General features: G+C 43.7%; 1 protein-coding gene across 1 annotated transcript in view; it reads left to right on the forward strand.

The window, feature by feature from the left end:
* Positions 1-14,158, forward strand: part of LOC124619244 (polyubiquitin) — a 77,879-nt gene extending 63,721 nt beyond the window's left edge. Inside the window, exon 6 of the mRNA XM_047145489.1 lies at positions 13,959-14,158. Coding sequence (XP_047001445.1) covers positions 13,959-14,158 — 200 coding nt within the window. The remainder of the gene's footprint in view (positions 1-13,958) is intronic.
* Positions 14,159-17,173: the final 3,015 nt, after the last annotated feature.

The following is a 17,173-nucleotide window of genomic DNA, read 5'->3' on the forward strand; positions in this document are numbered from 1 at the left end:
CTTATGTCTGGTTAAAAATGGAAAGTGACGCGGACCTTGATCAAGCGTGACTTCCTTTTAACTGTACAGTATATGTTACATTGCATTTAGGAACTTTCGGGTAATTGAACATGTATCAATAATTACAGATTTCTGTAGTTGTATATATATGTTTGGATGTGGCTGTATTGCGTTGATGTACTGGTGGATATTGTGTGATATGACTCCTGTAGTTGATAGTATAATTGGTATAATGTCAACTTTATCCTGATGCCACATGCCCTTGACTTCCTCAGCCAGTTGGATGTATTTTTCAATTTTTTTTTCCTGTTTTCTTCTGTATATTCGTTGTATTGGGTATGGGTATTTCGATTAGTTGTGTTAATTTCTTCTTTTTATTGGTGGGTATGGTGTCAGGTTTGTTATGTGGTGTTTTATCTGTTATAATGGTTCTGTTCCAGTATAAATTGTATTCATCATTCTCCAGTACATTTTGTGGTGCATACTTGTATGTGGGAACGTGTTGTTTTATTAGTTTATGTTGTATGGCAAGTTGTTGATGTATTATTTTTGCTACATTGTCATGTCTTCTGGGGTATTCTGTATTTGCTAGCATTGTACATCCGCTTGTGATGTGATCTACTGTTTCTATTTGTTGTTCGCAAAGTCTGCATTTATCTGTTGTGGTATTGGGATCTTTAATAATATGCTTGCTTGTAATATCTGGTGTTTATTGTTTGATCCTGTATTGCAATCATGAATCCTTCCGTCTCACTGTATATATTGCCTTTTCTTATCCATGTGTTGGATGCGTCTTGATCGATGTGTGGCTGTGTTAGATGATACGGGTGCTTGCCATGTAGTGTTTTCTTTTTCCAAATTACTTTCTTTGTATCTGTTGATGTTATTTGATCTAAAGGTTTGTAGAAGTGGTTATGAAATTGCAGTGGTGTAGCCGATGTATTTATATGAGTGATTGCTTTATGTATTTTGCTAGTTTCTGCTCGTTCTAGAAAGAATTTTCTTAAATTGTCTACCTGTCCATAATGTAGGTTTTTATATCGATAAATCCCCTTCTTCCTTCCTTCCTGCTTAATGTGAATCTTTCTGTTGCTGAATGTATGTGACGTATTCTATATTTGTGGCATTGTGATCGTGTAAGTGTATTGAGTGCTTCTAGGTCTGTGTTACTCCATTTCACTACTCCAAATGAGTAGGTCAATATTGGTATAGCATAAGTATTTATGGCTTTTGTCCTGTTTCTTGCTGTCAATTCTGTTTTCAGTATTTTTGTTAGTCTTTCTCTATATTTTTCTTTTAGTTCTTCTTTAATATTTTGTATTATCTATTCCTATTTTTTGTCTGTATCCTAAATATTTATAGGCATCTGTTTCTTCCATCGCTTCTATGCAGTTGCTGTGGTTAGCCAATATGTAATCTTCTAGTTTAGTGTGTTTTCCCTTGACTATGCTATTTTTCCTACATTTGTCTGTTCCAAAAGCCATATTTATATCATTGCTGAATACTTCTGTTATCTTGAGTAATTGGTTGAGTTGTTGATTTGTTGCTGCCAGTAGTTTTAGATCATCCATGTATAGCAAATGTGTGATTTTGTGTTGGTATGTTCCAGTAATATTGTATCCATAATTTGTATTATTTAGCATGTTGGATAGTGGGTTCAGAGCAAGGCAGAACCAGAAAGGACTTAATGAGTCTCCTTGGTATATTCCACGCTTAATCTGTATTGGTTGTGATGTGGTATTATTTGAATTTCTTTGGATATTAAGTGTGGTTTTCCAATTTTTCATTACTATGTTTAGGAACTGTATCAATTTAGGATCTACTTTGTATATTTCCAATATTTGCAGTAACCATGAGTGGGGTATACTATCAAAAGCTTCTTGGTAATCAATGTATGCGTAGTGTAGCGACCTTTGTTTAGTTTTAGCTTGATATGTCACCTCTGCATCTATTATCAGCTGCTCTTTACATCCTCGTGCTCCTTTGCAACAGCCTTTTTGTTCTTCATTTATAATTTTGTTCTGTGTTGTATCTGTCATTAATTTCTGTGTAATGACTGAAGTTAATATTTTGTATATTGTTGGTAGGCATGTTATGGGGCGATATTTAGCTGGGTTTGCTGTGTCTGCTTGACCTTTAGGTTTCAGATAAGTTATTCCATGTGCAAGTGTATCAGGGAGTGTGTATGGGTCTGCAATGTAACTGTTAAATAATTTAGTTAAATGTGAATGTGTTGAGGTGAACTTCTTTAACCAGAAATTTGCTCTTTTATCTTTTCCAGGGGCTTTCCAATTGTGAGTAGAATTAGTTGCTTGGGTGACTTTATGTTGCAAAATTATCACTTCAGGCATTTGTGGTATCGTCTTGTATGTGTCTGTTTCTGCTTGTGTCCACCGTGCATGCCTGTTATGCTGTACTGGGTTTGACCATATGTTGCTCCAGAAGTGTTCCATGTCTGTTATGTTTGGTGGATTGTCTATTTTAATGTGTGTGTTATCTATTGTCTGGTAAAATTTCTTTTGGTTTGTGTTGAATGTTTGGTTTTGTTTCCTTCTATTTTCACTTTTTTTGTATCTTCTAAGTCGTTTGGCCAATGTTTGTAATTTCTGCTTCTTTTCATCTAATTGCTCTATCGCTTCTTGTTGTGAGATTTTACCTAACCTTTTTCGTTTTTTGTCTGACATTTCATTTCTTATAAATTGCGTTAGCTGTCCGATGTCTTTTCTCAGTTTTTCTATTCTGATCTGTAGCCTGTGTTGCCTTGCTGGTTTTGTGGGTTTCTTCTGTGTGTTGGTTGGTTCTGATCTCTGCCTAGTGTGTATATTTAGTGTAGTGAGTGCTCCTATATAAACCAGTACTTGTAACTCTTCCATAGTTGTATTTTCATTTATTTTGTTGTGTATGATTGTGTTGATAGTTGTTATTGTTGTTTCGACTTGTGGGTTATTTGGTGGTCTATGCAAGAATGGTCTAATGTCTGTATTGGTGTCTTTGTATTCTATATATGTCAGCTGAAATTTTTCTTCTATATCTAACATGTGTGTCACTTCGTGTTCTATTTGTGCTTGTTCTGGTGGCTGTCTTAAAATTTCGTTTTCCTCTGATTGTTTAATTGATGCGTGTTGTTCTTTGTTTGTATGCTCTGGGATGTTTGAGTCCATTACTGTATTTTCTTCTTCCTCTGATTGCACATTATTTTGTTCCAGTATTTGTTGTACTTGTTGTTTGATGTTTTCTAATTCTGACTGGGGTATCCTGTTATTTTTTATTATTACACGGATCTGATCAGCTAGTTGTTGTTCTGTTAAGAATTTTAATTCTGGGTATCTGGCAATAGATGTTGTGTATACATATGATCTGTATCCAGTTGTGTTGGTTCCTAAGTTTGTTGCTTGGTAATAACAGAACATGAGGTGTCGGTTAACTTCATCTGACCATCTCATCCTCTGTCTTTGTTTTCCTTCTAGGGCGGTTGCAGGAAGCATATCCTGCAAAACACCTCTATTTGGATTTAAATCATTTTCCATGTGGCTAGCAGTGTCATTACCATTGTGGACGGGCATAGGGTTGAAGCGTCGTCCCCGACCATGACAGCGCTTGTCCGAGGCTTCATTAGTTCTGTCCTGAACAAACTAATCACACTAAAAGGGGGGTTAGCCCTATTAGTGGTTTGTTCTTTTCGTCGCCTTTTAGGACTGGCAGAACATACCGGAGGCCTATTCTTTTCCCGGGCCTCCACGGGTTTTATTAATATTATTATTATTATTATTATTATTACTATTATTATTATAGGTACAAATAATACTGCATCTAAATGCATTAGCATTGTAACACTTTCGTTTATATAGCATTGTATGTACACCTTATTTTCATTTAAGCTATGCTTACCGTGCGTGGGATGAGCTCCAAAATGCTCAGTAACATTCCGGACAAAATCGGATGTGTCACAGATTCGTATTTCCAAGATGCATTGTACCTGGAAATCTTCCTCGGTTTTTAAACGCATTTCTGTACGTCTAAAATAATGACGTAGCGTTGGAGAAGGTTGTGCAGACACCTTCGGGCTTGAGGTGCATTGCGGTGCGTCTCCCGATAGATCAGTATCATATCGGTGTAGTCTTCGGTGGAGTACATTGTAGCTGTTACCTGTCTGACTGTAAGACCTGACTCGATCTACAAAACAGACGGCCACGCGACCTTATCAGAACGGAAACAGGAGGAAAACGCGCGCACATGGCGGCACAGCTCGATGGAGGTTCGCCGGTATGCGCATTTCTCCTTTGAACAGCAGTGACGGGGCAACTCTTCTTGCTCTCTCTAAAGTGCATGGGAAACATAGAACTAAAGAATACGGCTTGCGTACGCCATCTGGTATATATATATATATATATATATATATATATATATATATATATATATATATATATATATATATATATATATACTATCGGGGAGGGGGGGCATAAAACACTAACGGACTAGGAATCCTACCACCCCCCCCTCCCCGATGTTAAAAGGACAAATCACAAATCACACACAGGGTTAAATCCTCCGACAAACGTAACATAGCATTGCCAAACATCCTGACCTCCATGGGATATCTTGATAGACTTCTGGAAAAAAATCGCAACATCAGAAAATAACTAATGTAGGGTAATGAAATTTCCGGAATATATTTGTCTGGGTAACGTATTTAAGTGATTAACATAACGAGATCATAGATAAGCGCGAGATAAGCCGCTGCAAATGTGAAATACTGGTACATTAATAAGCAGTTTGACCGCCAGAATGTTGGATGCAAGCGTGCAAACGTGTGTTCGTTGTGTTGTACAGGTACTGGACGTCAGTTTGTGGAACTGAGCTCCACGCCTGTTCCACTTAGTCGGTCAGTAAAGGGACGATTAATGCTGTCTGTAGATGACGCTGGAGTTGTAGCCGATGATGTCCCATACGTGCTCGATTGGAGAGAGATCTCGTGATTGAGCAGGCCAAGGCAACATGTCGACAATCTGTAGAGCATGTTAGTTGACAACAGCGGTATGTGGGCGAACGTCATCGTGTTGAAAAACTCTCCTGGATGCTGTCCAGGAATGGCAGCACAACAGGTCGAATCACCAGATTGACCCACAGGTTTGCAGTCAAGGTTTGTGGAATAACCATGCGAGTGCTCCTACTATCACGAAATCGCACCCAAAAACCATAACCCCAGGTGTAGGTCCAGTTTGTCTAGCATGAAGACCGGTTGGTTGCAGGGCTTCAAACGGTATCCTTCTAACACGTGGCCACCACTAGCACTGCGGTAGAACCAGCTTTCATCAGAAAACACAACAGATCTCCACTCTGCCCTCCAATGAGTTCTCGTTGGACACCACTGAAGGCGCAAATTGCAGTGGTTTCGGTTTAGTCTGGCTCGGACCTGTCCTTAAAGTAACTGATTTGTAATAGGTCGTTGTGTTACTGTGGGGCCAGCTGCTGCTCAAATTGGCGCTGCAGATGCAGTACGATGTGACAGAACCATACGCTGAACAGGATGGTCTTCCCTCTTGGTACTTTCACGTGGCCGTCCATGGCCCAGTCTTCTTGCTGCCGTACATTCGCGTGACCACCACTGCCAGCAATCAAGTACAGTGGCTACATTTCTGCCAAGTCTTTCTGCAATATCGCAGAAGGAACATCGCGCTTCTCGTAGCCCTGCTGCACGACCTCGTTCAAACCCCGTTGATCCATCGTGGATCGTGTATCGGCGCTCAGTGTGGTGTTAATAATGGCGTCTCTGTCGCCTTAAATGCTTGACCACCATAAACTCACTACGTACAAGGACAAAGGTAACAAACTTTCATAACCATTGCAGCGTGAATTTAACGGAAATTTGCTTTTCACCTCATAGTGGCGCTATTAGCGCCACTCTTATGTTACTGGCACGAAATTTGAACAGACATCATCTTTCGGAAATAGAAATACGTCTACCAACTTTCCTTTATGTCGCACAACTCCTTCTTGGTATTGCGATTGCTTTTCTGTCAGTGTATTTAGTGGTGTCATTACCGATCCGTTTAAGCCTTACCGAACATCCACAGGGCGCTACTGGAAAAAATAGCGGTTCCTTTTTCGTAGCGCTGCGCCCCTTCTGATCCGCTGCTGCAGACGCGCCATGTTTCGATTTCGTCATAGTGTCTACCATATTAATGACTTCTCTGACTGAATAGGAAAATGAAAAAGTGCAATTGAAAAGTAAACCCTGGATGCCACTGTTTCTGGAAGGAAGTTTAGTTAAAGCTTTTCTAGGCCGCCAATATACCCTACAATGTAGCGGCTGCAAATGGTAAACATGTAGGTGTTGTCAAGACAGCTGACTTTGTGCAGAGTTATTGGAAAAACATTAACTCGATGCTGTTTCTGGTCGTGTGTGATTCCCGCCACAGTCTCATGCTCATTGACGTTTGAGTAAGGCGGGCTGCAAGATGAGACGCAGGCCCGTGAGGTGACGCAGGGGGGGCTCACGCCAAATTCCTCACGGCAGCGTGTGTCACGGCGACAATCATCGCAAGTTGGGTCGCAGTTTGCTGAGGAACTTTGGCTCTGGCAGAGATGGCAACTACTTCTGCTATGTTAATAGATATAAGTTCAGAATCGGATTCCGAGTTTGAGTGCGAAACGGTGTGATATATATATATATATATATACTCGGACGATAGTTTCGATTCTATATTGATATCAAAGACGTGATTAAATCCATCTATTCCGTTTTCACTGGTAGATATGGAGGGCTACACGCCAGTAAGGAATGATATTGTAAGGAACCTAGGCATCTTTTTGATAAACATTTAACCGGGACAGAGCACATCACGAAAATATGCTACAGAGTTTTAACAATGTCAATGTAGAATGTTAACAACGAATTACAATGCAACTTACCATTTCGTATGTCCGTTTCCTTGGCCACTTCCTCCCACTTCTCAGCTTTCAGCTTCGTTTTCAAGTAATCTTCATGGCTTGTATCATACAGAACTTTTCGAACACGTACGGCTTCAATTAGCTTTTTCTCCATTTCGAACTACCAACAGCCAGAACCACCATGAGCCTCGCAGTAAACTGCGTACAGGAGAGTGGGGTCCGCAGGGTCACCAAGTGCAGGAACTGCGTCACGTCACGCTGCGCTCTAACGTGCGCGGGACCATTCAGTTGTGTGGTTCGCAAAAACTCACCGTGAGTCACCCTGCGCCACCTCACGGACCTGCGTCTCATCTTGCGGGCAGCCTAACAGACGTTCGCCAGAATGATGTTAGTTCAAGAATTGATTGCTTTAAGAAGTTCATTGATGATGATTTTTTTTCAAACCAGGCAATCGTATGAAGGCTGTGATTACTTTGCTCTTATAAACGTTGGTGATTAATGTTTGGGTAAGTCATCTGTCTTACTCCGATAATACGGAGACAACTTCTTTTCAAAGAGTTTTCAGATCCACTCTCTGTAGGTCTAGGAGATACACTATGTGATCAAAAGTATCTGGACACCCCAAAAAACACGTTTTTCATATTAGGTACATTTTGCTGCCACCTACTGCTAGGTACTCCATGTTAGCGACCTCATTAGGTATTAGACATCGTGAGAGATCAGAATGGAGCGCTCCGCGGAACTCACGGACTTCGAACGTGGTCAGGTGATTGGGTGTCACTTGTGACATAAGTCCTTACGCGAGATTTCCACACACCTAAACATCCCCAGGTCCACTGTTTCCGATGTGATAATGAAGTGGAAACGTGAAGGGACATGTACAGCACAAAAGCGCACAGGCCGACCTGGTCTGTTAACTGACAGAGACTGCCAACAGTTGAAGAGGGCAGTAACGTATAATAGGCAGACATCTATCCAGAACATCACACAGGAATTCCAAACTGCGTCAGGACCCACTGCAACTACTATGACAGTTAGGCAGGAGGTGAGAAAACTTGGATTTCATGGTCTAGTGGCTGCTTGTAAGCCACACATCACGCCAGTAAATACCAAACGACGCCTCACTCGGTGTAAGGAGCGTAAAAATTGGACGACTGAACAGTGGATATACGTTGTGTGGAGCGACGAATCACGGTATACAAAGTGGCGATCCGATGGCAGGGTGTGGGTATAGCGAATACCTGGTGGACGTCATCTGTGAGCGTGTGGAGTGCCAATAGTAAAACTCGGAGGCGGTGGTGTTATGGTGTGGTCGTGTTTTTCGTGGACAGGGCCTCTACCCCTTGTTGTTCTGCGTGGCACTATCACAGCACAGGTCTACATTGATGTTTTAAGCACCTTCTTGGTTCCCAATTCGAGGATAGTGATTGCATCTTTCAACACGATTGAGCACCTGTTCATAATGCACGGCCTATGGCGGAGTGGTTACATGACAATAACATCCCTGTAATGGACTGACCTGCACAGAGTCCTGACCTGAATCCTATAGAACACCTTTTGGATGTTTTGGAACGCCGACTTTGTCCCATGCCTCATGGACCGACATCGATACCTGTCCTCAGTGCAGCACTCCGTGAAGAATGGGCTGCCATTCCCTAAGATACCTTCCAGTACCTGATTGAACGTATGTCTGCGAGATTGGAAGCTGTCATCAAGGCTAAGGGTAGGCCAACACCATATTGAATTCCAGTATTACCGATGGAGGGCACCACGAACTTGTAAGTCATTTCAGCCAGGTGTCCGGATACTTTTGATGACATAGTGTAGCTGGGACCTCGTCAGGACACTCTGGGATGGGGTTGTAGAAATGCAATAAAAGATTTGTTTAATATAATTAATTTTTATTTAGAACAAAATTACGTGGAACGTGTTGGTACACCATATTTTTAGGAAGATTTCATCTTTTCAGCAGGTCTTTTTTTCTTTTTACGTGTTTATAAAACTCAATGTACCTGCATGGAGTTTTATAAATACGTAAAAGGGGGAAACAACTTGCTGAAAGTGGTGAAATCTTCCTAAAGATGTGGTGTACTAACTACTTCTGTCGCAACAAGTTCCATGTAATTGTGTTCTAAACAGAAAGTAGTTGCTTGTAGTTAAACTGCCACTATAAGATTCATTCCACAGTCGCTTGCGAAAGCCGATTTCTTTCATTAGTCCACTGGCTCTCGGCATCAACGAAAATACTCTTTCTACGGTGGCGTTTTGTGCGGGAATAGGAAACAAATACTCGCATAAATTTAGCAGCTGCCATTTCGTTCAGAATTTACGGTTTCCTTAACAAACTAGATCCACCTTTCTTACACAGGGTGTTTTAGACTACCACTCTCGCAGGCATACGTTCAATCAGGTACTGGAAGGTTTCTTGGGGAATGGCAGCCCATTCTTCACAAAGTGTTGCACTGAGGAGAGGTATCGCTGTCGGTTGGTGAGGCCTGGCACGATGTCGGCGTTCCAAAACATCCCAAAGGTGTTCTATAGGATTCAGGTCAGGACTCTGTGCAGGCCAGTCCATTACAGGGATGTTATTGTCATGTAACCACTCCATCACAGGCCGTGCATTATTAACAAGTGCTTGATCGTGGTGAAAGATGCAGTCACCATCCCCGAATTGCTCTTCAACAGTGGAAACCAAGAAGGTGCTTAAAACAATAATGTAGATCAGTGCTGCGATAGTGCCATGCTAAGCAACACGGGGTGCAAGCCCCCTCCACGAAAAACACGACCACACTATAACACCACCGCCTCCTAGTTTTACTGTGGGCACTACAAACGCTGGCAGACGACGTTCACCAGGTATTCGCCATACCCACACCCTGCCATCGGATCGCCACATTGTGTACCGTGATTCGTCACTCCACACAACGTTTATCCACTGTTCAATCGTCCAATGTTTACGCTCCTTACACCAAGCGAGGCATCGTTTGGCATTTACTGGCGTGATGTGCGGCTTATGAGCAGCCGCTCGACCATGAAATCTGAGTTTTGTCACCTCCCGCCAAACTGTCATAGTACTTGCAGTGGATCCTGATGCAGTTTGGAATTCCTGTGTGATGGTCTGGATAGATGATGTCTGTCTATTACACATTACGACCCTCTTCAACTGTCGACGGTCTGTGTCAGTCAACAGAGCATCACTTTGGAAACAGTGGACCTAGAGATGTTTAGGAGTGTGGAAATCTCGCGTACGGACGTAGACACAAGTTACATCCAATCACCTGACCACGTTCGAAGTCCGTGAGTTCCGCGGAGCGCCCGATTCTGGTCTCTCACGATGTCTAATGACTACTGAGGCCGCCGATATGGAGTACCTAGCAGTAGGTGACAGCACAATGCATCTAATATGAAAAACGTACGTTTTTGGGGGTGTTCAGATACTTTTGATCACATAGTGTAGGTACGGCAATCCTAGTAGTGACACACGCGGAAGGTTGCTATGGCAGCTTACTCTTATTACGTTGCGTTCCCTTGACTTCTTTAATTTGCGAGTATGTGCTTCTTTTTATCACTTTTCTACTGCTCATCTCCCATCGGCATTTCTTTTTTCTTCGTAATGCCAATTAAAGAGCTCGACTGAACTTCTTCTCTTCCCAAAAGCTCTTCATGAATTCGCTGTATTTTTGCGTTCCTGTGCCTATTGTTTTTAGTGTTTTTTTTTAGCTTTTTCTGTGAATGTGTAATTTGCAGCTAGCGAAAACGACACTCGACGTATTTACTCGTTGTGGACGCGTTTCTTGAACGCCTGTCTAAACCACGTCACCCCGTACGTTGCACTTCATCTAGTGAAAAAGTGGTGGAAATATTTATACATTACTGAGTGCAAGTTTGGAGCGTCCTGAAGCAGGTGCCTAGTTCTGGATCGGCAGAAGTCTGCAGAAATCGGTCAACTTCGGCTCGTTAATATACTACTGGCCGTTAAAATTGCTACACCACGAAGATGACGTGCTACAGACGCGAAATTTAACCGACAGGAAGAAGATGCTGTGAGATGCAAATGATTAGCTTTTCAGAGCATTCACGCAAGGTTGGAGCCGGTGGCGACACCTACAACGTGCTGACATGAGGAACATTTCCAACCGATTTCTCATACACAAACAGCAGTTGACCGGCTTTGCCTGGTGAAACGCTGTTGTGATGCCTCGTGTAAGGAGGCGAAATGCGTACCATCACGTTTCCAGCTTTGATAAAGGTCGGAGAGGAGAAATGCGTACCATCACGTTTCCGGCTTTGATAAAGGTAGGATTGTAGCCTATTGCGATTGCGGTTTATCGTATCGCGACATTGCTGCTCGCATTGGTCTCGATTCAGTGACTTTTAGCAGAATATGGAATCGGTGGTTTCAGGAGGGTAATACGGAACGCCGTGCTAGATCCCAACGGCCTCGTATCACTAGCAGTCGAGATGACTGGCATGTTATCCGCATGGCTGTAACGGATCGTGCAGCCACGTCTCGATCCCTGAGTCAACAGATGGGGACGTTTGCAAGACAACAACCATCTGCTCGAACAGTTCAACGACGTTTGCAGCAGCATGGACTATCAGCTCGGAGACCATGGCTGCGGTTACCCTTGACGCTGCACCACAGGCAGGAGCGCCTGCGATGGTGTACTCTACGACGAACCTGGGTGCACGTATGGCAGAACGTCATTTTTTCGGATGAATCCAGGTTCTATTTACACCATCATGATGGTCGCAACCGTGTTTGGCGACATCGCGGTGAACACACATTGGAAGCGTGTATTCGTCATCGCCATACTAGTAGGCGTTTCACCCGGGGTGATGTTATAGGGTGCCCTTGGTTACGCATCTCGGTCACCTCTTGTTCGCATTGACGGCACTTTGAACAGTGGACGTTACATTTCACATGTGTTACGACCCGTGGCTCTACCCTTCATTCGATCCCTGTGAAACCCTACATTTCAGCAGGAAAATGCACGACCGCATGTTGCAGGTCCTGTACGGGCCTTTCTGGATACAGAAAATGATCGACTGCTGCCCTGGCCAGCACATTCTCCAGATCTCTCACCAATTGAAAACATCTGGTCAACGGTGGCCGAGCAACTGGCTCGTCACAATACGCCAGTCACTACTGCTGACGAACTGTGGTACCATGTTGAAGCTGCATGGGCAGGTGTACCTGTACACGCCATCCAATCTCTGATTGACTCAATGCCCAGGCGTATCGAGGCCATTATTACAGCCGGAGATGGTTGTTCTGGGTACTGTTTTCTCAGGAATTATGCACCCAAATTGCGTGAAAATGTAATCACATGTCAGTTCTAGTATAATATATTTGTCCAATGAATACCCGTTTTTCATCTGCATTTCTTCTTGGTGTAGCAATTTTAATGGCCAGTAGCGTATTTTGTGTCCAGCCACAAGCAGTCTTTACTTCAGGCCTTTCGAAGTGATTATCTTGCCGTGCCATGCCAAACAAAAAAGCACAAGAGTGTAGTGCCAGCACTGCCTGACGATTGCGCGGCTTGTTCTCCCGTGTTGTATCACCGCCTTTGGCTGGTAATGTGCAGGGAGTCGGTGGGAGGCGCTTGTATCTTCTGCAATCCGTAATCTCCCTGAGAATTCACTCAGAACGTTGTCAACAAACTATACACTGAGGTGGCAAAAGTCGGGGGATACCTCCTAACATCGTGTCGAACATCCTTTTGGCCGGCGTATTGCAGCAACCAGAGTCAACAAGTTGTTGGAAGCCCCCTGCAGAATTGTTGAGCCTTACAGCCCCTGTAGCTGTCTATAATTGCGAGAGTGTTGCTGGTGCAGGATTTTGTTGACGAATTGACCACTCGATTACGCCCCATAAATGTTCGATGGGATTCATGTCGGGCCATCTGGATGGCTAAATCATTCGCTCGAATTGTCGAGAATGTTCTTCAAACCAGTCGCGAAGATCTGTGTGCCTGGCGACATAGCACATTTTCATCCATAAAAATTCCATCGTCGTTTGAAGCCCATGAATTGCTGAAAATGGTCTCCAAGAGGTTCAGTTGGATCAGAGGACCCAGTCCCTTCCATCTAAAAACAGCCCACACCGTTATGGAGCCTCCACCATCGTCCACAGTGCCTTATTGACAACCTGGGTACTGGCTTCGGGGGGTCTGCACTACACTCGGAACCCTACCATCAGCTCTTACCAACTGAAATCGGGACTCGTCTGACAAGGCCACGGTTTTCTAGTCGTCTAGGGTCCAACCGATATGGTCATGAGCCCAGGAGAGGTGCTGCAGGTGATGTTGCTGAAAGTGATGTCGTGCTGTTAGCAAAGGCACTCACGTCTGTCGTCTGCTACCATAGCCCATTAACGCCAGATTCCGGCACACTGTCCTAACGGATACGTTCGTCATACGTTATTCACGCAATGTTACTTATCTGTTAGCACTGACAATTCTACGTAAACGCCGCTGCTCTCGGTCGTTAAGAGATGGCCATCGGCCTCTGCTTTGTCCATGGTGAGAGGTAGGAAATTTGGTATTCTCGGCTCACTCTTGACACTGTCAAAACCCTTAATATTGAATTCCCTAACGATTTCCGAAATGGAACTACCAACAACAATTCCGTGTTTAACGTCTCTTAGTTCCCGTCGTGCGGGTTAATCACGTCGGAAACACAAATCACGTAAGTATAAATGACAGCTCCGCCGCCGGCCTTTGGTGGCCGAGCGGTTCTAGGCGCTTCAGTCTGGACCGCTACGGTCGCAGGTTCGAATCCTGCCTCGGGCATGGATGTGTGTGATGTCCTTAGGTTAGTTAGGTTTAAGTAGTTCTAAGTTCTAGGGGATTGATGACCTCAGATGTTAAGTCCCATAGTACTCAGAGCCATTTGAATAGCTCCGCCAAAGCACTGTCGTTTTATACCTCGTGTACGCAATACTACCGGCGTCTGTATATGTACACATCGCTATCCCGCGACTTTTGTCACCCCAGCGTAGACTAGACTACCCGGACAAACACTGGTGCTGGGAAATCGGAGAGGTCTTTGTAATTTGGCAGAGTCGACCCTGCACATGGTGTTGCGCCTGCGAGGCGGCGTGATCGAACCCTCGCTGCGGCTACTGGCGCAGAAGTACAACTGCGACAAGCTCATCTGCCGCAAGTGCTACGCGCGCCTCCACCCCAGGGCTACCAACTGCCGCAACAGGATGTGCGGCCACAACGCCGACCTCCGCCCCAAGAAGAAGCTCAAGGCCTGAACATTCGCTGTGTCATTTCCGTTGCCTGTTGCAACTCAGATTTTGTTCTATAAATAGTATAATTTAAATTATGGATTCCAACCTCTTGATGTTTCTTCTGTGTATACTAGACAATGCTTAATAAATCAATTAATGAAGAGGTTCTTCAGCTTCATTTTTGGATCTGACATCATGTTTACAAGGTAAGAAACTTCCAGAGAACGAAAACGGATTCCAGGAACTGTTATTCACTGCCATGTTTCACTGTTAGGCCTAATCGATTTTGCTAGCGTGATCAAATCTCGGTTTTGCTAACTTCAGTTGTTTACACAAATAGTTTCAGTGAATTAACTGACCAACCCCCAAGGGTGCCCTCGTAAATTTATCCAAGAGGATTGCCGTTTTTTAAATACACAGACCTGTCATATTAATGTGACACCATCTATGTTTGATGCCAACGTGCAGTAACCACTCACAGATTGGTAGCACTAGCGAGGGTGAATGAAGCTTGCCGGTGGGACACGGAAAAAAGTGCAGCTGTTGTCGTAATGTGGAAATGGAGTGATTTATCTGAAGTCCAAAAGAACATGATCATTGGCTTTTGTGCCAAGGGTGGAAGCATTTCCAAAATGGCTAATTCTGTAAACTGTTCGCATGCCACTGTGGTTAAAGTATACCGTTCATGCCAAAATGGCGCTATCAAGAACTGGCGGCGAGCCAACTTGGGTGTGCCAGGGGTCATGGATGATCGGTGAATAATGGCTGCGGAGATGTGTACTGGCAAACAGGCGTGCAACTGTTGAGCACCTGAGCGCCAAGACCAAGGGGCTACCAGCAGTGTCTCCACGACGACTGTTGAGCATATGTTGGTGCACATGGGCCTCCGCAGCAGGTGTCTGGTTCGTGCTCCCATGCTGACTGCTGTTCATTGGCAACAAAGGCTGGAATTTGCGTGCCATTAGTGCAACTGGACGCCCAATGAGTGGCGACAGGTGGCCTTTTCAGATGAATCATGTTTTATGCTCCATCGGACAGATGGTCGCTGGCAAGTACAGCATGAAACACCTGAAAGCAAACACCCTGCAACAATCGTTGGAAGGGTTCAGGACGAAGGAGGGATCGCTGTGGTCTGGGGAATTGATGACCTCTTCATTGTGGAAGGCACAGTAGATCAACACAAGTATGCATCTATCGTTGGGCACCATGTCCACCCATAGATGCAATTTGTTTTTCCTCGTCACGATGGCATCTACCAGTGAGACAGCCGAACATTTCAACCATGTCACAGTGTATGTGTGTGGTTTGAAGAGCAACAGGACTATACTCTCCTGGCCACCAAACTACTCAGATTTAAACACAATCGAGAACCTGTTGGACCACCTCAATCAGGCTGTATGCGCCATGGACTCTCAGCCGGGAAGGCTAGTGCACCTGGCCTTGGCACTGGAGTCAACATAGCTTCACAAGCATGTCGATACCTTCCAGGACCTCATTGACACTCTTCCAGCAAGTTTTGTAGTGGGTCCAAGGTGTTTATTCAGATTATGGCAATTGGTACATTAATATTTGTAGACACTGTAATTGATTTGGTGGTTTAATGGGTGAATAGTGACCCAGAAGTTAAATTTACACAAAACTTATAGTATCTCAAATGATTCACAGGTATCCAATTAATGATTTTATTTTTTTAATATATCACTTTGATACTGAAATGGTTGGTATATTTCATTCATACAGGGTGACAATTATTGAATTATATGATATAAAATCGTCGTAACTTCTGAAAGGTTTGCGTTAGGACATTCAAACTGCTTGGTTGTTGGCTGCGGGGAATGATGGGAATTAGTAGGGTCTGTGTGGTTTCGTTTAGCGACAAAGTCCACTTTCATTTGGATGAGTCCATCAATAAGCAAAATTTGTGCATTTAGGGGACTGAGAATCCGCATTTCGCGATCGAGAAGTCTCTTCACCCTCAACAGGTGACTTTGGGGTGTGTAATGTCCAGTCACAGAATCATCAGTGCAATATTCCTTGAAAGCACAGTGATTACCGTAAAGAACATGAAGGTTTTGGTAGATGATTTCATCCCCATTATCCAAAGTGGCCCTAAATTCGACAAGATGTGATTCGTGCAAGATGGAGCTCTACCCCTTCGAAGCAGGAGAGTGTTTTATGTTCTGGAGGGGCACTTTGAGGACCGAATTCTGGCTCTCAGGTACCCGGAGGTCACTGGCATGGGCCTCAATTAGCCGGTACGTTTTCTGGATCTGAACACATGCGACTCCTTTTTGTGTGGCTATATTAAAGACAAGGTGTACAGCAATAATCCCAAAACCATTGCTCAACTGAAAGCAGCCATTCAGGAGGTCATCAACAGCATCGATGTTCTGACACTTCAGTGGGTCATGCAGAATATCGCTGTTTGTCTACACCACATCATCGCCAATGATGGCAGGCATATCGAACATGCCATCACCATTTTGTGATATCCATAGTACTCAACGAGTTATTCACAAGAAATTTTTTTGTTTATGTACCAATTGCGCTATGTTTTAATTGATAACTGAAAATCTGAAAAAGAAAAAAATAGTTAAGTCTGAGTACATCCTTTCGGTTAACAGCAAAACTAATCAGATAAAATGACAAGTTATTACCCCTCTAAGTGCAGAAACAGAAATAAACTTTAAAAATAACAGTATTTTACAGCACACTCAGCAGTGTTGAATCAGGTTCCAAGAGGGGCCAATCTTTTAAGTAACTTGTACAATTATATGTTTTCAAAAAATTATTTTTGTAATTGTTGATGGCCGAATAGTGCAATCGTTGAAGGAAAAACAGTGTAATTGTTGATGGCTGAAGACTAAAGAAAAAAATATTTAAAAAGCGCCCCCTCTTGCCCCTTCTCCCCTCTGCTGACACCTGTGTCTACCGTACAACTTATGCACAGCACATTGGCTTCTGAGACAGGGAGGTGAGTGAGATCAGTATTGAATCCACATGGTTGAATAACGACCGTTGGTGTGGTACATACGCCAC

The sequence above is a fragment of the Schistocerca americana genome, chromosome 6, assembly GCF_021461395.2.
Source record: "Schistocerca americana isolate TAMUIC-IGC-003095 chromosome 6, iqSchAmer2.1, whole genome shotgun sequence".
In the NCBI taxonomy this organism is placed as follows: Eukaryota; Metazoa; Arthropoda; class Insecta; order Orthoptera; family Acrididae; genus Schistocerca; species Schistocerca americana.